This window comes from Sinohyriopsis cumingii, chromosome 1, assembly GCF_028554795.1.
Source record: "Sinohyriopsis cumingii isolate HCF-2022 chromosome 1, ASM2855479v2, whole genome shotgun sequence".
Taxonomy (NCBI): Eukaryota; Metazoa; Mollusca; class Bivalvia; order Unionida; family Unionidae; genus Sinohyriopsis; species Sinohyriopsis cumingii.
Genome location: NC_142961.1, coordinates 29,861,207 through 29,887,291, shown reverse-complemented (window position 1 = coordinate 29,887,291; position 26,085 = coordinate 29,861,207). Strand labels below are relative to the sequence as shown.

Here is a 26,085-nt window from a genome sequence, read left to right as displayed (position 1 = left end):
AATTAAGTTCCTTCCTCAACATTGCATTGCAGATTTCCTGAGACTAATTTTGAGGTATAAAAATGGCATGTTTATCTTAGTATGTATTAGAACTTTGACATATTGATATAATTTGTTCTATCATTTCTGTGAATTTGTTTTCTTTTGGTTTTATCACCTTTATTAGAGGCATTGTGTCACTAGTAATGCCAGCCAGTACAGGAACGTGTATAATATATCAGGTATCTCTCTGTTGATTTCAGATTGAGTTACCTCACATGGAAATTCCGCATTAAGATACAAAAGAAATGTTGCTACTGGTGATGGAGCCTTCCACTGGAAATTTATCCAAGAACTTTCCGTGCAGTTACTTTCTTGATGTTTATCACATACGTGAATTCTCAGTATGATCTGTGTTATTGATTCACTTTTTAAGTTATATTGTGGATAATTATTCCTTTATTATCCACCAGGATTTTATTTTTCCTAACTGATCTGGATTTGTAGATATTTACATAGCATTTTTATACATTGCTATTTTAACCTTTTGGATTTATTTGTTGGGTTAATTATTGGCTTATTGTTTTGAAACTTGTGTGTGAAGATGAATCGCTATACGATACAAAAGCAACTTGGAGATGGGACATATGGAAGCGTACTTCTTGCAACCAGTGTAGAGACAGGAGAGAAAGTGGCCATTAAAAAGTAAGTAGGATAGTTTCAAATTGTCTTGTGGAGGTGGATTTGTCAGAGGGGTATTATGCATGTGTGAAGCGTCTTTCAGTACTCATCCATTTTTATTCTTTGTCTTAACATGTGCATAAAGAAGAGATTGGTCTGATCCTCAAATGATCACGGTTATTAGTATTACTTAGAATTATAAAATGTTTTTAATGACTTATATTTTTTATAATGTTGGGTTTAGGCACGAATGTAATTTTTGGTTTTCACACTCTGAATTTTGAAATTGATTTCAGTCTGAAACATTTTGTCATAAAATGTTTAAGATTAAATCAGATCATGACGTACTTTATTCAATCAGTCGTTAAGAAAATCATCTGAACATGATTTTAGAATGGTAGTAAAAAAATTGAGCTCAGGCTAAAATGACTGTGCAACCTGCAAAAAATGAGGTTATAACATATTTCGAAATTTGACTAAATTTTGGAGTGAGCACATTGATAATACTGTTAATTGTAAAATAAAGCTTTTATGCTGTCAAGATATCCAAGATTTACAGCATATAGTGTACCTAACAGTGAATGGCATGTAGAGATATGGAATGTCCATATAGATAAGCATTCCAAGAGCTAAAGTGTATAGCAGGGGTCTCAAACACGTGGCCTGCCAAGCCGTATCCTGTGGCCTGCAAAATGATTGGCATCACAAAGTGTCATGAGAGGTAACAATGGTGGTGCGGCCCATGGGCCATAGAAAATGCCGTTATGCAGCCTCAGGACAGTTTGAGTTTGAGACCTCTGGTGTATAGTGTATGATGTGGAAATAGGGAATATCCATTTGGATGAACATTCCAAGATTTACAGTGCATAGTGTTCTTAACAATGTATGACGTTTGGAGATGGGGATTATCCTTGTGGATGAACAATCCAAGATCTACAGTAAATAGTGTACATAACAGTGTTTGAATCCTTGTAGATGAACAATCAAAGCTCTACAGCAAGGGTCTCAAACTCAAACCACCCTGAGGGCCACATGAGGGCATTTTCGATGGCCCAAGGGCCACACCACCTTTGTTATCTCATGATGCCTTGTGATGTCAATTATTTTGTGGGCCAAAGGATACAGCTTGGTGGGCTGCGTGTTTGAGACCCCTGATCTACAGTGTATTGTGTATGTAACAGTGTATGACATAGGGAGATAGGGAATATCCATATAGATAAACAATCCAAGGTTATAGTGTATTTTATAATATATCACATGCATCCATCTACACTATGTGCTTATGGGTAAACATGTGAGAAATGATGGTGCATGAGTATTTACATAACTTTTTGAAAAATGTATATTTTATGTAACTAAGCAATCCAAAATTAGTTAAAAACCTATAGGTTGGTACAGTTTTTCTTCCACCACTTTTTGTTGAAAATCTATCCCAAAGTAAAGCTCATTATGTAGAAAGTCTGCAAAGTACACCCATCACTTTTTGTGGATAAAATAATAGGTAATTGAGCATTAAAAATCTATCAGATTTGTTATTGGTTCAAATAATAAACTCTTCTTCTAAAGGACAAAAAATAAACTTACATGTTGGTGAGTTGATTTGTTTTAGTCTGACACAGATATGGAGATCACATTTCTCTAACAGGAAACCTGTACTGCAATTTATGATAGGTCATACAAAGTTAAAGAGTTCCAGATATCTCATGTACTTTTCATTGATTTTCTCGTTTCCTTTTGCTGGATTGTAAATGTGGATTTTATTAATATTGTACAACTGTGGTTTTATTAATATTGTGCAAGCATTTTTATCTTTAGTTATTTAATTTTTTTAAAATAGAAGTCCCAAACAGACCATTTTACATCCAATGTCTTGTAGAGTTTTTAATATTATAATACACTTTGATAACAAGTGATATCATGTCAGTGACATGATAATATCATGAACCTATCTTTTTGAGCTGCACAGTAAACATTAATTTGGCAAAAATGGACATCAAATCATGCAGAATAAATTGCATAGAAACAGAACTGCCAGTATGTTAAATGATGGTACGGTAGCAAATCTGGGTCCATGTTGTTCACAGGTGGGTATTAGCAAGTACAGAATATCCTAATCATGTATTGGTTCCAGCTCTGCAAAAATTCTTTATATCTTCAAATCCAGGGCACTGCAAGACAAGTCCTGGAAATCATAAAACTGTTTGTCTGACATCTTGTTTTAACTAATCACAAATGGTGTTAATTTTGAAAGCCAGGCCTGTTTCTGATTGGCAAAGAGTGGAATCTCAATCTCAGACTCTGGCTGTCTTATGACTTCTAGGCCAGATGCAATATAAAGTCATATCAGAGCTAATGCCAGTTATGTAGCAATTTTGTCTAATGGAGATTTCATGTTTTACATTGATTTTTCTACTCATTTCACAGTAACACTCTCACTTGGTGCAAGTAAAGTAGATAATTTAATGTTAATAGTATTGTTTTTTCCTCTTTAGGAAGCCCAATCAAAACAGTCTTCACGTCATGAATCTGAAATTAATGTCAGAAAACAAATTTGCAGACAGATAATGAGATATAATGCATTATACACAGGGAATACTTCAATTCAGAATTTTAATGGGGTTCTTAATTAGTCTTTTTTTTAAAAAATTTTAATCAGTGGGTTTTAAAATAAAAGTGAATTAGTGAAATATAGTATAGAGAACTAAATTACTTCATTTTAAAAGAATACATAAATGACTAGTTTGCTCCATAACTAATTAGTAGGATTATTTGAATGCACCCAGGAGGTGTGTGCTTTGTCTGTTTATTATTGACCATGTCACCCTGTAATATGCCTGTGGTGTCACTTGTCATGTTTCACTCTACTGCCTGCAATGCATGCTTCCTGTCTTGGTTGGAATTTAGTCATTTTTGAAAATATTTATTACAAATGATAAACAGCTTGATCTTAGGAGAGTCAAATACTGAAAGTCAAACATTGTAACCTACTTTTCCTGATTGAACTGACCAGTTAAAACTGCACTTCCGTAATGATGTGTCATATTATTGAACTTTATGTTTGGAAATTGGATCACTTAACTTTACTCAGCTCCAAATCTGACTAACACTATAATATTCTTACAGATCAAATGGCTGCATTCATTGAATTTAAATAAGTTTTTGGCGATATTTGTTACTATGAATGACAAGTCAAGTTGCATTGAAGTAAAGCACTTTAATTTCCACAAGGGCAGGACACTTTCAGTTGACTCATCATACTAGGACTGAGTGACCTCAGACAGCCATCAGCCTTAAACTGTTGTCATAGATATATACAATTACCAGTAGGTTATTGAAAATTTAGTCAATTTTTCCTGTCAATATCAATTACATATGTTATAATTTTTATACCCCCAGTGTGTAATGTACGGAGTATAAGTAGTATACAAATTGACAGTGCTAAACCATAGGGTACATCCAGTATTAGTCTTTACAAAGGCAGGGGGACTGGAGAGAAGGTATTTCACCTGATGTTATCAGCAAGGAGAGATGCAATTTGTATACCATATTTTAGTATTTACCTCACTGGATGTTTGTGTTTTCCATGTAAATTAGAGTTTAAACCTCCTATGTTACTAGTAACTTTACATTTCGTAAAATTAATGGAATATTGTATGGTAGGTATTTCACTTTATCAGCCTGTATCAGTCTATGAATCTGAGTTCAGATCTCTGTAAATTTGCATACATATGTTAAATGTAGGACACATGCAATGCATTGGGACTGGGAAGGTCTTCATAGGAAGATTTGGGGTACAGGTGAAAGAAGTCTATTAAGAGATACAAGTCATGATTTTCAAGTGAAATCAATAAAATTCTTGTATATGTATATAGTAAATTGTTTAGATTATTATTATCTCCATCTTTCTTTTAATTATTCACATCTACACCTTTTGAATACAAGAATTCTTGATTTTTTAAAATGTAATTATGCTCTTGGCCAACTTGGGATATTTATGATAACCTGCTTGGGAAAATGAACATGGACAAAATTCAGTTTTAGGAAACCGAGGGTCAAGAAGTGGTTATTAAGGATCCACATAATGCATAGTCTTGTGGCATAGAGACCAAAACAAATGTCATTTGAAATTCTTCTGTGTGCTGGGAGCACTTACAAAGAACTTTGTCTTGTCTGAAATTATTTTGCACAAAATAAATGTACTGTGAGAAAAAACCCAGCTATGGAAAAAAAAAAAAGAACATAAAACATTTAAATATAATCATCCCAGGCTAGAAGATCTAATAGCAACTTTAGAAAACAGTTGCCTCATGCAGTAACTGTTCCAGAATGTGAAATAAATTATTTATCAGCATGTATTTGTAGAGTCTTACATGTAAATCAGAATGTTATGATCACAATTAAAAGACAGTATAACAAAATCTTTTTAACTATTCCTGGTTAATAGTTGGCCACTTTGAAATTGACCAAGATCAGGTCGAATGGATAAGGTAGCAATATGTCAGATGAAAATCCACACACTGCAGTACATTACAGTACCAGACTGCCTGTAATTTAATGGTTGTTTTAGAATGGAGAAATTGTAAATTAAATATGAACATGACAAAAACATTTCTTTAGGTTATTAGACCCATTTAATTCACACCCACCCATCCTCCAACAGAGAGTGACAGTAAAAGTGTACATTTTCAACCTCGTTACAGATGAATGCAAAACAAAATCATGGAAATGACTAAAGTAAAAGCCTATAAAAATGGACATAAGTATGTAGAAAAAAATCAATAAAAAAGTTGATCATGAATGAACTTGTTTTTTATATACAAAATTGCATAAAGAATTACAAAGCAGTGGCCCATTCCGAGTTAGTTCTTGCTGAACAACAATCCATAACAACTGTGATCTTGGTTTAAAAATTATGGCGATACTGTGTGTTAACTTAGCCATACCTCAAGTATTACAAATTTACCCCATGGTTTTTCATACGAATTTGTTTAGTGCTAAGTTAGTAAACTATAAAATTCTTCAAAGAATAGACTTAGGAACACTTCAGCCTACAAGATCATCATTCGTTCACTGTAAATTTCATTTACAACTGGGTTTCACCAACTGCATGAGGCCAGTGAAAATGTGACACCTTACTTGACCAGAGATGTTGTCATATTTGAAATCACTTTTCCCCACTTTCTTCTTCTTGTGCTGAAGTATTAATGTTCTTTTTGAAACTTTAAGAAAAAATAGTATTATAAAATTGGGCATGCCTGAAAGAACACTTTGTGAAGAATTTCAATATTTTTTGCAGAATGAAGAAGAAATACTACTCCTGGGATGAATGTTTAAATCTCAGAGAAGTTAAGGTAAGCAGCACTCTTTCACTGACTCGGAAATTTGTTGTCCAAGTGTGAGTTAAACCTTGTCTTTCATTGTCTCAGAAATTTGTTATCCAAGTGTGAGTTAAAATTTTGCACGTATTTCATATATGGAATACTTACCTGCTGGCACAGGGATGTCAAATGGTGTGCCCTGCTGCATGTCGTAAGAGGTAACTAATGAGTCTACTCTTTTGCCTGGAATGCATCCAGTTTTGATGTTCCAGGAGCTGAGAAGTCTTTGACTTTTAAAAAGAACACTTTTATATTGAGAATTTGATATTGTATTTTAGGAATTTTACCTTTGCCTTTATCTTTGTTTTTGTGTATATTTTTCGGGATACCTAAACTCTATTTGGCATTGTATAGCCAGGAGTGTGCTGATGCACCATTAAATCCAGTTTATACTTGTACTTCATTTAGGGGTTAACAGTATTGTCTCTGAAGATTGGGATATATGGACATTATATTGTTTCAAATTGTGTGGGTTGTTGCCTGGAAAATGAATATTTGTGACATTAAAACCATTAAAAAAATGTATGAGCCTCACAAACAAGATTGTTGTTATCATACTTGTACATTGCACAAAACTTTCTCTGAGCTACATGTAAGAATGGGGATAACATTCATGTATACTGGTATCAGAGAAAATGTGCAAAATGTAATAATGGGGATAACTGCTTAGTATATATAAGATTGTTATCCCCAGTTTTACATATATAAAAACAAAATGCCTGGTCCACATATGCAAGACTATTATCATCATTCATGAACATTTCACATATTTCTTAGATGCACATATACAAGACTGTTATACCCATTCTTACATAATTCACATTTCTCTGATCCTCATATACCTGACTTTATCACTAAGCTTAGATATTGCCCAGAGAAAGTTTTACGCCATCTATAAGAATGGTAACAACAAATAAATACTACTCCTGGAATGAATAAATATAAAAATAGATATGTTTTCTACATACTATGTCTATATTTATACAAATTCCTAGTAGCATTATCAGTTTTGACGGTTTTTGGTGAATTTTGCAGCAGAGAGTTGGAGTTTGGACTGATTCAAATGTACTATACAGTAATACCTCGAACATTCGTGAGGTTAGTTTCCAGAACCAGTCGCGGATCAGGAGGAATCGCGAATGTTTGGTACGAGTCACTAAAAATGCTAATAAATGCTTATTTCTAGGGTTTAAACCCTAAATATGACCCAAATCATGCTCCCAAAGCACTTTAATTTCATTTAAAAGTTAGCTTAATACATTACCCTTAAAAAGAGAAATAAATGGTTGACATAAAAATAGAGTACAGTATCGCCTAATGGGTATTTGCCACACTGGCGCATTTGCAGTACGGTACATGTATACATGTACTAATATTACCCCTATACTAATTCATTTGCTGCCGTTTTCTTTTGCACTCACAGTAAGGTAAAACCAAGTAACGAATGGGAGTCTAAACTTAATGACTGGCGTTTTCTTTGTCATTGTCAGGAAGGTAAACTAGGTAAACTTCATATGTCACAGAAGTCCTATAACAAAGGTACAATTCAATAAAATAAAGAAAACATGTACGTAGAGGGTACCAATGAAATTTTCGCGAATCCGTGAATTTGCGAATCCAGAAACGCGAATGCACGAGGTATTACTGTACTGGCAAATGTGTTAGAATTTAGAGAGAAAAAGATTCCAAGGGAAAAGAGTTGTCACCTAACTTATTTAACTTAACGTGGTAAATGCACATTTTTAATGTCTCAAAGTACAAGCAAAAGTCACACATATTATAGGCTATCTCACAGTCTTACTCCTTGAGATCAATTTCAAGCAGAATAATAGATTTCTAATGCTGAGTCTGGTTATATTGTAAACCAGAGGATCGTTATATGATGTATGTTTGAGTAAAAATGTACGTTGAAATATACCAAGAATCATTTAAATCATGACATTGTATTCCACACATTATGTAACATGCTTTAACATTTGGTAAAGATCAACCCAAAGGATAGTTGTTTGCATTTTGCATTGATGTACATAAAAGACCACGGAAGAAAATCAGTTCAAACAGAATTGACTCAAGATCTACAAACATATTTTGTCAAATCTCACCATCTGGCAGTCAGAGGTATAACAGGTGTGAAGATAGATATCAGTACTAGCATGACTTCAAAGTTATTTTATTATTGGGTGTCACTGATAATACTGGATATTACAGTGAACCTGGATGGTAGTCTCTAACTTTCACCATATATTACTGTAGAAGTAGTAATAAAATCCATTCCTGGAATTGAGCAAAACACACACTAGAATCTAACCAACATAAATAATTATGGTTGAGACCCATTCATTTTAACTTTTCCAAGTCTGGCAGAAGAGGTCATGTAAATATTTCTCCAGTGAATCTATCTGCTTGTCTGTCTATCTTTGGTATATCCACTAGTGCAGTTTGCCACATGCTGTTTCCACTTGTCTATCAATTTCTTCATCTTTGGAATTCATTTTAACACAGTTGTACAAGAACACCTGGTCCAGCTGAAATCAATTATTTATACAGATTATGCTTGACCGGTTATTTCAGAGCTATTGCATAAGAAGTAATTAATGCACATATGGGATATCACATGAGTTTTCATTAGATATGAGATAATGAAAATGGGGATTTCACATCTGTCCTCATCAGATATGTAATAATAAAATAGAGGATCTCATATGAGTGCTCATTAGACATGAACTGAGTACATACTCATAAACTGCTTGGAGCAGCTTCCATACATAAATCATTGCAGAAGACTTGAGTTTATCGCTACACTGTTACATTGATTAAGCACTCTCAGTGACAATCCCAATATTGCTTTGTGTTATTAATAATGTATTACAGTATATCCTAATATATTTATATCCGATATTACTTTTTGTTATTAATAATTGGGTACAATAATATGTCCTACCATATTGATGTGGTCATATTTTGAAAGTAATACACTGGGTAAAATTAATTTTACTTTGACTCAAAGGCTTGACTGTGTTGTTATTGATTGCTATCATTTCCAATATGTAATTGTGGGGATATCACTATGTCCATCTGCGTGCCTGTCCATATACATTTCATTTTCAGAGCATAAGTTTTAAACCATTCAAGGTATTTTTTTAAAAAACTTTGTAAACCTTGCCTTTTGATACTTTGAATTTACCAAATTCAGTATTTTTGTTATGTTACGATAGAAACAAAGTATCATTTGGTAAGTATATAAATTGAAGATGCCTGACCATAGGGTACTAGCATTCATAAAAATTTGAAGTCTTTGATAATAACAGTAATCTTAGTAATTGCAATATAGTATTTATAGAATGCATACAAATTCCAAACCATAGATAATAACAGTAATCATAGTAATAACAATTCATTATTTATAGAATGCATAAAAATTCCTGGATCTGGACAATAACAGTAATCATAGTAATTACAATGCAGTATTTATAGAATGCATACAAATGCCAAGTGCTTAATAATAACAGTAATTATAGTAATAACAATGCATTATTTGTAGAAGTAACTCATTAAAAAAATACTCTCCCTAGAGGGCTTTTCTACAATCTACTTCCTTCTCTACAACCTACTTATGTCAATATATACTTTATTTAACACTGGTTGAAATAGAATACTTTTTTCTTATTTGACATGTAGCCAAAACATTTGTTTTTAACAACACTGAGAAAATTGATTATTTCACATTAAAAGGCAGGCTGTTTTAAATAGCCAAGAATACATGAAGTAATATATCTCCATGTTTCAGACTTTTTCTTGTACAACTATATAAGTTTAAATAATGGGGACAGTGGGTTATATCATCTCTCAGAATTTTTTTTTGATGATTGTATAGTTTTCATTTGACTCAAGATTTGTTATATTTTCTCTGAGAGAACCTCAAAAGGACATTTTTAATAAACGTAGGTTGCCACAAAACAACCTTTTTTCTCCTAAATGGATGTTCTTTATAATCTTTCTTTGCTGATGATAAGAAAGTTTTTTTTAAAGTTGCTTTTTATCAGGAGCTATATATTATTAAAATTCTTGCTTCACTAACTTCCTTTCTTTCTTCTCTTACAGTCTCTTAGGAAATTAAATCATGCCAATATAATAAAGTTGAAAGAAGTAATACGAGAAAATGATCAGCTCTTCTTTGTGTTTGAATACATGAAGGAAAACCTATACCAGATGACAAAAGACAGGTGAGTACAATTTTATCTCTTGAATATTTTTTATGCAAAAGAATTTTATGATCTTAATACTTTAAAAAAAAATAAAGAAAAAAGATGCTTTGTTTTTTATCAGGTCAGAGGGTAGGTGGGTAGGCTTATTACCAGTTTACCATTTCTGTGCAGATTATAAATGTGTAGATTTTATGGTCACGTCAGTAATTTTCAATTTTTTTCTTTCAAAGATGCAGCTCCATGTAAACAAAACAGTTACGACACAATCATCATTAATTTTTGAAAATTTCGAATGCATTTCAATTTGCCTCAACAAAATCTAGAAAATTGTATTTTAAGAAACCTTGTGTCAGCCACATCAGCATCCTAAAAACACATCTTCTTCAATAACTCACAAACTGTGGGGTCCACAAACCTCAATCACAGCATCCTAAAAACACATCTTCTTCAATAACTTACAAACTGTGGGATCCACTAACCTGAATCACAGCATAAACAAGGGCAGAAAATAGCAAGAGACACTAAAATTATGGTTAACCCTAACAGTGGGTGGGGGGCATTGTTAGCATCTTTCATTGATTAATAAAAATTATAATCTTTGTTGTCTTTCATAAATACATGTATAATGGATTTTAATGTTAATGGATATCTAATCTTAAGAAATCAAATAAAGACTTTTAACATCAATCAAATTGATTTAACAGTACTCAAAACATCATGCTCCAGTAAAGTTTTAGTTGCCCTCCTCTCAGTATTGAAGTACATGTATCCAGTAATAAGCAGACTCAAATGAACTAAAGCTAATTCCTCAAGATATTAATGTTAAATTTCACCATAGGCTTCTCTGTTGATAGCATAGGACAAAGACTGTGTTTAACTCCATATCATTTGTACTAATAAACACCGCCACTGTGTAGCAATTGCGTTGTCCTGAAACACTGGATATGGATCCCCCTGAAAAATCAAACAGAAGAATGGTGAAAAGACAAAAACATGTATGTTTGATTAGCACTTGTAACCAATTTTTATATGTATAACTGCAGGTTTTGAAAAAAATCCACAAATCGCCAAGGCAGGAACTAGGGATGACTGATAAATTTAACAAGAAAGTAGATAATTTGTACCCAATGTTACTATGATATTGGCAACATTCATGTGTTATAATTATCTACAGACAATTAAAATGTTAATTAGCTTGTGCCTTCATCTTGAAGAACCATTAATATTTCAGCAGTTTTCAATATAAAGCCACTTAATATCTGCGTAAGCATTTAATTAGGTTTGCACGAAAGTGCTTTCAGATATCACCATAACAGTTGATTGACTCTCTTCATGTTTGAACAAAACAGGCCACATCAAAAATACATACTTTATGGAGCTTTCATTTTACCAACGAGTTTTTCATTTAAATAAGAACCTATTATTTTCATTTTCTGTCAGAAAATAAAATGGAGTCTATTCCTGGCTGCACACTATATGTGGGTTTGTGACTTATCTGGGCATGTAATTATGAGTGAATAACACATTTCTCGGGTCTATTGATTAGTTTATATACTTGCCGTTGGTATGATTTCAGATTTGAGGTTAATGCTATAATAAAAGAGTTGCTAATAGTTCCCAGGGATCTATTTTCATGGCATGAGTGACATAAGTATTCTACTGGGCAATTTCGAATTGAAATGTTTTTACATCACATGACTTTATTTCTGGGTACTGGGTTTGTTATTTTCATTTGTAGTCTGCCCACATATACTTTTTTTAAAAACTTTCCCAGAGTTGGCTGCAACATAATCATTTGACCCCGATACATTTTTAAAATAATTTGCATTGACTCAGCAGTTGCAATTTACAGATTTAGGACCATTAATAGGACTGCAGTGTTGACTTGCTGATAAAACCTTTTTTTTGTTTTCGTTTATATAGTAATTTCCTTTCATGTCTTTTAGAAGGGAACTGCCTTTTTATAGCTACTTATCAGTACAAAGCTTTTCCTAAATACATATCAGTGCACTGTTGGCTCTGTACCATGTGGGCTGACATGATAAACACACTTCTGATTCTATTTGATGATTCTTTGAAACATTGTATCCAATATAACAATTAATGACTTAAGTGTGAAATATAAAAAAATGTCCCCCAAATAATTTTCATATTTTTTCATTCCTATATTTTCACATCTGAAAATATATTCCTATATATTTGAAAATACAAGATTTCCCATCATGGCTTGTGATGCATGATCATTTGTGCCCACTGAAGTTATATCTGCATCAAGAAAAACAAGAACTTTGTGAACTACAAAAATAAATATAAACTGCATTACCTTTCAGACATAGAATTTATTTTTGTTGAAGAAATTTGACTTGACACCAATCATGACTCTTTGAAGTTACCACCTGGCAACAATGATAAACCAGCAATGCTGTGTTGCTGAATCAGACTTGCTTTGTGCCAAGACAGAGTAAAATAATTTGTACAATGTCAAAAATTAATTTACTTTTGAACCGGGCATTGTACAAAAAGAAGCAAACACAACACCCTCGGGTCGTGGGGTTTATTTTCAGTCAAGGATACGAGACAAAAGAAAAACTTACAACAAAACATAACAGATACTTAATATGCGATACTGAAACAGAACAGAACAAATACTTAAATATACAATACTACAAACAAGACAAATACGTTACACAGCCCACATGCCAGTATTTCACTATCTAGCAATACAATAACATAAATGACAACTTACCAGACATGAAGATCCTGAACATTCAGATGCTACAATTCTCCTGAATTGTATTCACCACCTTAAATGCCAGGCGCTCAGCATTATAGTCCTCTTCATGTGCCTCATGCACTGATCGATCATTCACTCACACGCTCACTCATGACAAACCCACACTTGGGTCGCATACTGAAAGAGATTAGGTCATCATAATCCAACAGAAGTTTTTAGTTGCTTATACTTACATGATCAGGCAATGAAAATTAGGTAAATTTCCAAAAACAGGGGTATGGGTGTACTACAAAGTCAGAGAGAGAGAGAGAGAGAGAATCTTAAGATGGAATGCATATAAATTTACTTAGGTGTTTTAGAGCTGCCAAGTCCTCATTTCTTAGTAGTTGTAGTAGTTTGTACATGCTTGGTTTCTGCCAGCAACAAATATCATTATATGACTTTTTAAGTGAGAGGTATAGAAACGGATTAAGACAAAATGATATTCATCTTGAACCACATTACTTACATACAGTTCACATTTCCTATCATGCTATTCATTTCCTACACTTAATGTGATATTTAATATGTGTAATGATACTCTGAATTTACTTAAAGCCTTTCTGTGGCTGGTCTTAGGAATTATTTTAATATAGGAAGCAGTTTCAAAGATATCATTTATATCTTTATACATTGTATGAAGTTTTTGAAGCAACTGCAACTCCAGTCGGAATAAAATATGTATTTTAGTCTTTAATTAAAACGTGATAAAAAGGAAGATATTGGGACTCAGTTAGGGCTATACCAGACTTCTTCAGAGCCTGAGATCATTATTATCTTTTTTACATTAAAAACCCAGTTCTATAATTCTTTGTTTTGCACTCAGTAAGCATTAATTGGTATATATTTTTATAATATAATTATTTGTGTTTAGCAGTTTGAACCAATACTTAATGATGTGTACATAAAGTGGATATTGGCCCAACTCTCCATGTAAATACATATTGGTACACAATTTAACATTTATTAATCCCTTTCAATATTTTCCATGTACCCGTTATATATTTTCTCTTTAATAAAATCCCCAAATTTCACAGCAGTAAGACAAAATTGGAGATACAAAGAAACAGATAACATTATATTCACTGGACATTGTAGATTATTATTATTATTATTCAGAAGTATATTCATTGTGTTGACACCTTTATCAAATGTTGGACATCAGAACGAGGCACTGTTGGTAAAAACAGATAATTAGTTATTAAAATTATTCACAGTGTCAGGAAACACATCTTGATACTTAAATAAAGCATGAAGTCTAACTCTTTTGTTAAAAATCATAACTTTTATTGTATCTATTTTTACAAATATATTCCATCTTGTACATCACACATGTTACATATTTAAGGATGCTTGTCAACCATCTGTCTCTAAAAATATCACTGTATCATCAGCAAACAGTAAAATATATAAAGACATTTTTCTAAATTGATGCCTGCCTCTGTATTTGATTGTAATGCAGTTTTCCAGGTCAGTAATATAAAAACAGAAATAGAGAGAGGCTTTTGCCTTGAAGGATCCCAAGGAAACAATCAAAATAGAGGGAATACGAGTTTAAGTGCTTCACTCATGACTGCACTGAGTTATAAATAGATCTTATTATCATTAATAAATTTCCAGTCACTCTGCATTTTATTTTGTTTTGCCATAGACTTGTCCTTTCTACATTATCAAATGTCTTTTTAAAATTAATAACAGCACCAAAAGAACTTAGCACATAAAATATTTCTTTTCATGCAGTAGCTTTTGAATTAAAAAAAATGTAATATAAAAATGGCATCTGCTGTGCTATTATTCTTCTTAAAACTAAATTGTGCATCAATAATAATGTCATATTTAAAGAGCAAAGAGAAGAGTCTTTGATTTAAGATGCAGGTGAAAAAATTTCCTGTACAGTTAAGCAATGTTATCCCTCTATAATTATTTACATCAGGTGGATTACCTTTTTTAAAAATTGGTATAATTAGACCCTTGCTCCAATTTCAAGGATAAATGCAGCTGCTAAATATTATATTCACAAGTTTCAGCATGCAGTTTGATTAAAGTGAAAAGGACTCAATACTGTTAATTGAAAACCGTTTCAGGATGCTGTTTGATTAAAGTGAAAATGACTCTGTACTATTAATTGAAAACCATTTCAGCATGCAGTTTGATTAAAGTGAAAATGACTCAGTAATGTATTAATTGAAAACTGTTTCAGCATGCAGTTTGATTAAAGTGAAAAGGACTCAATACTGTTAATTGAAAACCGTTTCAGGATGCAGTTTGATTAAAGTGAAAATGACTCAGTAATGTATTAATTGAAAACCGTTTCAGCATGCAGTTTGATGAAAGTGAAAAGGACTCGATACTGTTAATTGAAAACCATTTCAGGATGCAGTTTGATTAAAGTGAAAATGACTCAGTACTGTTAATTGAAAACCGTTTCAGGATGCAGTTTGATTAAAGTGAAAATGACTCAGTACTGTATTAATTGAAAACTGTTTCAGCATGCAGTTTGATTAAAGTGAAAATGACTCAGTACTGTATTAATAGAAAACTGTTTCAGCATGCAGTTTGATTAAAGTGAAAATGACTCAGTACTGTATTAATTGAAAACCGTTTCAGCGTGCAGTTTGATTAAAGTGAAAATGACTCAGTACTGTATTAATAGAAAACTGTTTCAGCGTGCAGTTTGATTAAAGTGAAAATGACTCAGTACTGTATTAATTGAAAACCGTTTCAGCATGCAGTTTGATTAAAGTGAAAATGACTCAGTACTGTATTAATTGAAAACCGTTTCAGCATGCAGTTTGATTAAAGTGAAAATGACTCAGTAATGTATTAATGGAAAACCGTTTCAGCATGCAGTTTGATTAATGTGAAAATGACTCAATACTGTATTAATTGAAAACCGTTTCAGCATGCAGTTTGATTAAAGTGAAAATGACTCAGTACTGTATTAATTGAAAACCGTTTCAGCATGCAGTTTGATTAAAGTGAAAATGACTCAGTACTGTATTAATTGAAAACCGTTTCAGCATGCAGTTTGATTAAAGTGAAAATGACTCAGTACTATATTAATTGAAAACCGTTTCAGCATGTAGTTTGATTAAAGTGAAAATGACTCAGTACTGTATTAATTGAAAACTTTTTCAGCATGTAGTTTGATTAAAGTGAAAATGACTCAATACTGTATTAATTAAAAACCGTTTCAGCATGCAGTTTGATTAAAGGGAAAATGACTCAGTACTGTATTAATTGAAAACCGTTTCAGCATGCAGTTTGATTAAAGTGAAAATAACTCAGTACTGTATTAATTGAAAACCGTTTCAGCATGCAGTTTGATTAAAGTGAAAATGACTCAGTACTGTATTAATTGAAAACCTTTTCAGCATGCAGTTTGATTAAAGTGAAAATGACTCAGTAATGTATTAATTGAAAACTGTTTCAGCATGCAGTTTGATTAAGGTGAAAAGGACTCAATACTGTTAATTGAAAACCGTTTCAGGATGCAGTTTGATTAAAGTGAAAATGACTCAGTAATGTATTAATTGAAAACCGTTTCAGCATGCAGTTTGATGAAAGTGAAAAGGACTCGATACTGTTAATTGAAAACCATTTCAGGATGCAGTTTGATTAAAGTGAAAATGACTCAGTACTGTTAATTGAAAACCGTTTCAGGATGCAGTTTGATTAAAGTGAAAATGACTCAGTACTGTATTAATTGAAAACTGTTTCAGCATGCAGTTTGATTAAAGTGAAAATGACTCAGTACTGTATTAATAGAAAACTGTTTCAGCATGCAGTTTGATTAAAGTGAAAATGACTCAGTACTGTATTAATTGAAAACCGTTTCAGCATGCAGTTTGATTAAAGTGAAAATGACTCAGTACTGTATTAATAGAAAACTGTTTCAGCGTGCAGTTTGATTAAAGTGAAAATGACTCAGTACTGTATTAATTGAAAACCGTTTCAGCATGCAGTTTGATTAAAGTGAAAGTGACTCAGTACTGTATTAATTGAAAACCGTTTCAGCATGCAGTTTGATTAAAGTGAAAATGACTCAGTACTGTATTAATGGAAAACCGTTTCAGCATGCAGTTTGATTAATGTGAAAATGACTCAATACTGTATTAATTGAAAACCGTTTCAGCATGCAGTTTGATTAAAGTGAAAATGACTCAGTACTGTATTAATTGAAAACCGTTTCAGCATGCAGTTTGATTAAAGTGAAAATGACTCAGTACTGTATTAATTGAAAACCGTTTCAGCATGCAGTTTGATTAAAGTGAAAATGACTCAGTACTATATTAATTGAAAACCGTTTCAGCATGTAGTTTGATTAAAGTGAAAATGACTCAGTACTGTATTAATTGAAAACTTTTTCAGCATGTAGTTTGATTAAAGTGAAAATGACTCAATACTGTATTAATTAAAAACCGTTTCAGCATGCAGTTTGATTAAAGGGAAAATGACTCAGTACTGTATTAATTGAAAACCGTTTCAGCATGCAGTTTGATTAAAGTGAAAATAACTCAGTACTGTATTAATTGAAAACCGTTTCAGCATGCAGTTTGATTAAAGTGAAAATGACTCAGTACTGTATTAATTGAAAACCTTTTCAGCATGCAGTTTGATTAAAGTGAAAATGACTCAGTAATGTATTAATTGAAAACTGTTTCAGCATGCAGTTTGATTAAAGTGAAAAGGACTCAATACTGTTAATTGAAAACTGTTTCAGGATGCAGTTTGATTAAAGTGAAAATGACTCAGTAATGTATTAATTGAAAACCGTTTCAGCATGCAGTTTGATGAAAGTGAAAAGGACTCGATACTGTTAATTGAAAACCATTTCAGGATGCAGTTTGATTAAAGTGAAAATGACTCAGTACTGTTAATTGAAAACCGTTTCAGGATGCAGTTTGATTAAAGTGAAAATGACTCAGTACTGTATTAATTGAAAACTGTTTCAGCATGCAGTTTGATTAAAGTGAAAATGACTCAGTACTGTATTAATAGAAAACTGTTTCAGCATGCAGTTTGATTAAAGTGAAAATGACTCAGTACTGTATTAATTGAAAACCGTTTCAGCATGCAGTTTGATTAAAGTGAAAATGACTCAGTACTGTATTAATAGAAAACTGTTTCAGCGTGCAGTTTGATTAAAGTGAAAATGACTCAGTACTGTATTAATTGAAAACCGTTTCAGCATGCAGTTTGATTAAAGTGAAAGTGACTCAGTACTGTATTAATTGAAAACCGTTTCAGCATGCAGTTTGATTAAAGTGAAAATGACTCAGTACTGTATTAATGGAAAACCGTTTCAGCATGCAGTTTGATTAATGTGAAAATGACTCAATACTGTATTAATTGAAAACCGTTTCAGCATGCAGTTTGATTAAAGTGAAAATGACTCAGTACTGTATTAATTGAAAACCGTTTCAGCATGCAGTTTGATTAAAGTGAAAATGACTCAGTACTGTATTAATTGAAAACCGTTTCAGCATGCAGTTTGATTAAAGTGAAAATGACTCAGTACTATATTAATTGAAAACCGTTTCAGCATGTAGTTTGATTAAAGTGAAAATGACTCAGTACTGTATTAATTGAAAACTTTTTCAGCATGTAGTTTGATTAAAGTGAAAATGACTCAATACTGTATTAATTAAAAACCGTTTCAGCATGCAGTTTGATTAAAGGGAAAATGACTCAGTACTGTATTAATTGAAAACCGTTTCAGCATGCAGTTTGATTAAAGTGAAAATAACTCAGTACTGTATTAATTGAAAACCGTTTCAGCATGCAGTTTGATTAAAGTGAAAATGACTCAGTACTGTATTAATTGAAAACCTTTTCAGCATGCAGTTTGATTAAAGTGAAAATGACTCAGTATTGTATTAATAGAAAACAGTTTCAGTATCCAATGCTTTATTATTAATTTTTTTAAAGCTGTGCAGAGTTCTTCAGTTGTAATTGGAGTATCCAACTCTGTGAATATCAGTTTGCTTAAATACTCTGATATACCTTTGTCTTGTATGTTTATACTCTGCTCCAGTTGACCAGTATTATTTTAGGTAAATTGTTGTGAGTTTCTTAAAATGTTCATAAATAACACAACAATCATTCATATAATTAATTAGTGAAATGTTTTGGATTTTTAAAATATTCCAAAACTCAAGGATTTCCTTGTTGTAAATCATGCAGTTTTTGCCCTCTTGATCTATTGTAAATTAATTTATGCATTCACTTTTTGTATTTTTTTTTCTTTCGTAATTCCTTCTGTTTACATCAGATTTGAAGGAATTACAATTAATCAGAGCACTTTCATATAGTTTCTTTTTTGTCTGCATTCATCATTAAACCGTGGAGCAATGTTTTTAATATGAACATTACATTTTCCATACTGAAAATGCACCACTTTTCAAAATATTGATTTGCATTTTTGTTGATAATAGCATCTGTGCTTCAGCTTTTTACTAATTGTGTTTGTTCAGTTGGACTGCCAGTAAAGTTTTCTTTCAGTTCTCCAATGTCTATTTGTGTATCAGCAAGGAATGTAGTTTTAAAATCAAGATTCCATTTATGTCGTAACATTAAAAAATTCATATAAATCTGACAATTGCAGTTTTTTAGGAAAAGCACAGTGGACTGTGATTGGAATATTCTGTTAATCTATGTATTCTGAAGTTTTTAATGAAGGATAATTATTCTCATTAGTTAAACATAATCAGTTGCAATTTCACTATTTGTTGTGAAGCATGTACTGATCCATATTAGCATTGTCACCTAATCATCCATTTACAGTATAAATACCCGTGCTTTTTATAAAAGTTCAGTAGGTGATTTCCAAAACTGTTACTTTTTTTGTCATGGTTAGCATGTGGATTTGGAGGGTCAGTAGTATTTACCTCGTAATGCGTTACAAAGACAATAATTTTCTATGTAATCTGCCTTAAGACCAGTCCTATACAAAGACAGAATAATTTTCTATGTAATCTGCCTTAAGACCAGTCCTATACAAAGACAATAATTTTCTATGTAATCTGCCTTAAGACCAGTCCTATACAAAGACATAATAATTTTCTATGTAATCTGCCTTAAGACCAGTCCTACCATTTGTGTATCTTTTACCAAGCTTTGTTTTGCTTATAATACAATACCTCCACTAGCACATTTTGCTTTTTTCTTTATACATTTTCTAGGGAAATGAAAAACTTGGCAACCACACAAATCTTTGTGAGCATTTTGATTTTGAGACACAGTGAATGAGCTTTGGCACCAGTGACAATGCCACAATTAGTTACCCTACTTAGATAATTGCCTTGCTGTCAACATAGAGTCATGTAACCCAAGCTGCAATGACATGCAGCCTGGATTTTAGCACATTTAGTGCTACTTTATAACTACACGAATTAAGTGTTGTTTAATTAGCCTGCACAACAAACTTTAATTATCCCAGCAAAGTTTAATTATCCTGCCCAGCAAAACATACATCATAGGATCAAAGGGAATAAACTTGGCATTGGAAAGTTAAGTTAATCAGCACTTTTCCATGGGACATATTTGTGAATTGACAACACCAAAAAATGTCAAAACCCACATTTCAGGATATGCATTGTTTTTGCAGGTCTTTTTACAAGCAGTAAACATCTATATCAGTGAGCGTTTAACTTATTCAGAGTATGTTTAAAGCATTAACATGTCATTGTAATAAATATCTATGGCTCAGTTAAGACCATATATGGGTAATTGGAGAGGGGGTATCAATTCTGTGGTATGGATTGATCAGCTTTACTTCTACTCCCATACTGGTTGCTGGATTTAATTTAAGATTTGTAGACTATATTTGTGATTGCACTTAAAAAATGATCATTTTAGGTTAAATCTCATCATAATAAGCACACCGATGATGTCATATATAGTGCCCTCATCACATATACATGCTAAAAGAGTTTGTACTGTTTGCTTATGTGAGAGTTCTCAACTTTGGAGATTTTCTGCCATGGCCATTAAAGCACATACAAGTTCCATTTTTAAGACTGATTTAACCAGCAAAGTTTGAAGGTAATGAAACAACAGGTATGTGTGGTGGTAGATTTTAAGAGATTCATTATGTTCTTGGTGGATTTTAGCAGATGTTTCTTTACCACTGGGATCTAGATAAATCAGTTTAGAAAATGGATAATTTTTATGTGAGTTGTAACAAAATGAGGGGTAAACTATTTCTTAAGGCATGTTAAAGTATTATGATTAATATGGTATTTACCCAAGACTTTATCCCATTTTGACTCTCGGTGGGGTTTTGGGGTCTTAAAATTGATACATTGGGACTTATTTTCAGGTTCAAGTTTTAGGACAAATTCTTATTTATACATATATGATCATTACTTTCATCATTTGTGATATGGATTGTTTCCAGGACTGTTACTTATTACTAATGATTAGAGGGAATATGCCTGAACTTGACTAAATGGAGGGCTTAATTAGAGTTTTAAGAAGACTATAGGACATTGGTTGAGTTTGGGGCAAGTTTCAGCATAGTTACATTTGTCTTTGTGACTCTTCATCCTATGGTAATGGAAGTACTGGCGAGCTATTGCATTACAGTATTAAATATATTTTCCTTTACAAGCTTGCATGCTCGAATAATTTTTTTAAAAATATCTTCGCATAAGTAATGGTTGTATAGTCATTAAATTTACACTTATGCTGCTTATTTTTTGTGAATTTAAACTTGGACTTAATTGTTGTATGCAGGCTTGTATTTAGCATTATATCAGAGTCATTTGATCTATCTATTCATATGTCGATCTGTATATTGTAGTTAATAGTTTTGAGAACAGTAACACTTTGATGAAAATCAAGAATACCATATATATTCACTTATAAGACAAGTCCAACTGCAAACTGCACAGACCCATATCTGCCATCACATTATGTGCCTTTAGATTGGTGTCAGTGCAGTTTGTTAGGTGTAATCAGTAGAGCAAACAACATGGACCCTGATCTGCAGGCACATTATGCTACAGCAGATCAGGATCTATTATGTGTGCAGTTGGATTCGACTTATAGATGAGTATAGATGGTAAACCAGTTGTATATTCTACCAAGGATGTCAGTAATAAGAAATTTTGTGACAATATTATTTCTCATGTTATCATTGTTGGCTGTTTGTCACATCAGTCATTTCAAATGGTTGAGCTATGCAGTCCTCCAACAGTTCTTGTTTGCAGTTGAATCACATAACCCATTTGTGTGCCATTAGTTTGTCATAGCTTATTGATGTCATTTGTAAATTTTATTTTTTTGTGTTATTTGAGTTGGTTTGTAACATAAAGAATCATCAGTAAAGAGGCAAATATTGGAAGCATTTTCAATCAGGATTTAATTGATGACACCATGCTAAAATTCATGAACATAGAACCATGATAAATTCACCGATCAAATACTCGAAGTATAACTTGACAGCAGTGGTTAGTAAACTGTCCAATAGAAAGATTTCAGATTTTTAATAAGCGTTTTTAATTAACAAAAGAAAAAGCTTGTATTTTAATTTGTAACACTTCAGTAATGGTTGTTATCTTCACACTATTCAAAGAAAGGGTATCCATTATTTAATTTACATGTACCCTAAATGTACATGTATACATGGGTGGGTATGTGCATGAGTAAAGTCACAGAATTCATCGTATATCATTGGAGACAGAGACTTACAATTTTGGATCCATATAATTAGGGGTGGTTCGATTTAGAATTTGGAGAATGTGGGGTGGGGTAGGGTCACATGTACGTAAAGCTGAGAGAAGCAGAGGGATAATGCAGTTATTTTTATGTTCATTCCTGATTAAATTTTTGCAAACTAACACGTCATTATTTACGACATAGCTTTGATGGGAAGGTCTCAACACGTACATTTTATTAAGTTGTAATGAGCAAAAAATTCTTTTCAAGCTTACAACATTGTTAAAAAACTTTGACTATATTACTGTACATCAACTGCATCTTGTGTGCACTTTGTTATATATAAAAAAAACTCAAATGGAATGGACACAATGTTTGAACCTAGTTTGATTGAAACTTTTGGGGATTTATCATTTGACACTGATTAGGTTTTTTGTCAATGCTACCCTAGTTTCAGTCTTTTTAATATTCTCTTACAACTTTGCATTCAAATCAATACATGTAAATCAAAATTTGAAGTACATTTCATTCTTTTGAATTTTCTTGATACAGTTATCATGTACAAATGCAGACATGTAATTCAAACATGCAAGTGCCATCATGTAAACATCCATAAAAGCTTCCTTAAACAGTGGTGTCATTTTCTTTGCTGACTTAAAATAGTCCCTATAATTGAGGAGTCTACACCAGACAATGCATGTATTCCAGGTAGACATTTAGTTTACACAGGCCATTCTTGCTTTGAAAGTATCAGGTAATCGATTTACTAAGCAGTTCTCAACAAAATTTAAAGTTGCTATTCATCATGCAAGACTAGAGATAATAAACTGGCTGTGATTTTCTACAACTTAAATCCAAAAGGGCAGCAGTTCTATTCAGTCTACTCCCAAATCACCCACTCAGGTTGTCTACATTGTCAATTTTCCTGCTACCATCTTGTCTACTGAACTGTTACACTCTTCACTTTTTACTTGAAAAACACACATTAAATTGTAAACCATGCAGAAGTATTAGTTGTATTAAGTTTCTTATTCCACATTGTTACTTTATATTGGTATGTATGTAAATTCAGCTTAATTATTAAATGAGCAAAGTTTGCATGTATCTCATTGTTCAGATAGATACTGTATAAACTCACTTATAAATCAGGTCAAACAGTATTGACCGAGATCTGCAAGCACATTATGACACAGTAGGGATTTGGGAAAGACACAATTGCACAATAGACAAAAGATGCTTGAGTTGGGAGTATATATTTGGGGAGTAGACAAAATGGAATGCATGCCTCACCACACTCTACACTCCTCACAACAACAATCAGATTAATGGCATTTTTTAAGCCCTGCTAATTAATTAACCATATACCAAAAGTCAGGGAAAGCACTGTTGTAGGGATTATTTGCAGCATCAATATTTTTGTCAATTTCCATTATCAAGTTGATACTTGATGAGTTGGTTGACGAGACAAGGAAAGGTTTATTTAAAGTCAGTATGATTTAAGACAATTAAACATAAGCTGTAATGAGCATTTTGCAAACAAGCAGGGCTTTCCATTAGATTTAAAGTTGGAGGACAAGTTGCAAAAGTAGGTGGAGGTTTGGAGGACCTCTCCCAAAGGGGGATACAGGTTTTTTTGTTGAAAAAAAAGTAGTTGGATGCAAAGTAAAATTAGCTGGGTAAATCACTAATCTCCCCAGCTAGAAAGGAAAGCCCTGACATAACATAAAAAAGAATAAAGACATTAAGTCAAACATAATTGGCAGGATATATAAATGCAACATAACTCATAAATACAATTGGACAGAACACATCATGCATAACTTAAAATGTAAGCAAGTAAAGCATTTTAAAAATGCAGTTATTAAATTGAATTTAGCATCTATGTAAATTAACAACCACAGGGTTAGATTGATTTCAAGGATGCAAAAATGATTATGTTACTGAAAATGTTAGATTAACATTTAAATTTAATTAAGTTCAAAAAGACCAATTTAGGACTAAGAGCATGCTGGGATGCAAAATTATGTCTTACTTAAAAGAAAGGAGCAAGCAGTGGGACACTTGATAGTACATAAGACATAAGACAAGGACAAATAAAACAAAATGATAACATAGATATTAGGCAACATCAAACCAGGAGAGTTGGCGGGGGGGGGAGTATATTTGCAGCTATTACATTTATAGTCTTTACCATTTAAAATTAATGAGCTAAATAAATTAAAATTGGATTGGTCTCTCAAGTGATTAGGTAGCTCATTCCCTAGAATGACAGCCGCATATTTGAAAGATTTTTTTGGTCATAATGAGGTTTTAATTCTTGGGATATATAAAATATAAAATTGTATTTATTGTTTTTAAAATATTTCAGATTGACTCAACCTTTGGGAGCATACTTTTGTTCAGAATTTTAAAAGCTCTCAAGCCATAGCCCTATTAATAAGAGTTTATGATAAATGTGTAGTCATCATGTGTAAATCACAGAGCATACTCTTGGATTTGTAAGTTTAGTAGTGTTCAAGTCACTGCAAAAATTCTAGGCTAAGGGACAGAAGTTAAAATTGGAAATGATAAATGCATGCAAGATTGTCAGTTTGTTGAGTGAGTTAACTACTGACCAATACATTTCAAAACATAGTTGCCTTGAAGCTTTCCTACAAAGACTTTTTTTATGTAAATCAGATTTCAGTAGATAGTCAGTGTCAGTTCCTAGCAGCTTAACAATTTATGAGAGTACTGATCATGTTAAGTACTGAATACCTTTTTACTGACAGCTGGTGCTTGAAACTTTCAGTGTTGGCGTGAATATTTTGTACACAGTTAACCAGTCAGAATGTTGGATTCTGTTATTTAAAGTGTCTTGATCAGTGAGGAATAGGACCAAGTTTCAAAGAAGCAATCATAGGTTTCTTGTAGAAAAGGGACGTTGAAAAGGAATATGTAGCTAGACATGACAGGAAATATGTATTATGTTATAATGGAGAAATCTGTGATGAATTTCATTATTTTCTAGAATAAAATATTTTGATAACAATACAATTATCACTTGAAATAATGCTTTTTTTCCAGAAGAAATAAAATAAAATTTTTAACATTTATATGTATGAAAAATATTGGTGAACTGAAAATTATATGTAGGTTTGTGAATATTGTACTAATTCCTTTTTAGTCCTTGTTCAGTCCTTTCCGTCTTCATCCTTTATCATTTGTATAACCACCTTAAAGTATAATGTACATGTACCTACCTTGCTTTACTTTTGTGTCATGGCAAATCAAGCTTAGAGTAAATAAACCTGTTATTCCTATTTATCAATTCATTGATCACAATACCAGCACATAATGAGAATATATACAGGTAGTAAGTGCTACTTCTCAAACTCGGAGTACTTGGGGCTCAAATGTATTGTTT

The 26,085-nt window shown here is 32.4% G+C and overlaps 1 protein-coding gene and 1 long non-coding RNA gene across 2 annotated transcripts in view; one reads left to right on the top strand and one right to left on the bottom strand.

Moving 5' to 3' along the window:
- Positions 1-246: 246 nt before the first annotated feature.
- LOC149806617 (serine/threonine-protein kinase ICK-like) overlaps positions 247-26,085 on the top strand; it is an 80,006-nt gene continuing 54,167 nt past the window's right edge. The window contains exons 1-3 of the mRNA XM_089955652.1: positions 247-684; positions 5,957-6,011; positions 10,140-10,261. Of these exons, the coding sequence (XP_089811778.1) occupies positions 584-684; positions 5,957-6,011; positions 10,140-10,261 (278 nt within the window). The 5' untranslated portion in view covers positions 247-583. The remainder of the gene's footprint in view (positions 685-5,956; positions 6,012-10,139; positions 10,262-26,085) is intronic.
- LOC149806618 (uncharacterized) lies at positions 7,768-25,982 on the bottom strand. The gene is made up of 4 exons (XR_016420659.1): positions 25,922-25,982; positions 12,990-13,154; positions 11,077-11,197; positions 7,768-8,563 (listed from the first exon to the last, which is right to left on the bottom strand). It is a non-coding gene; the product is annotated as an uncharacterized LOC149806618 (long non-coding RNA).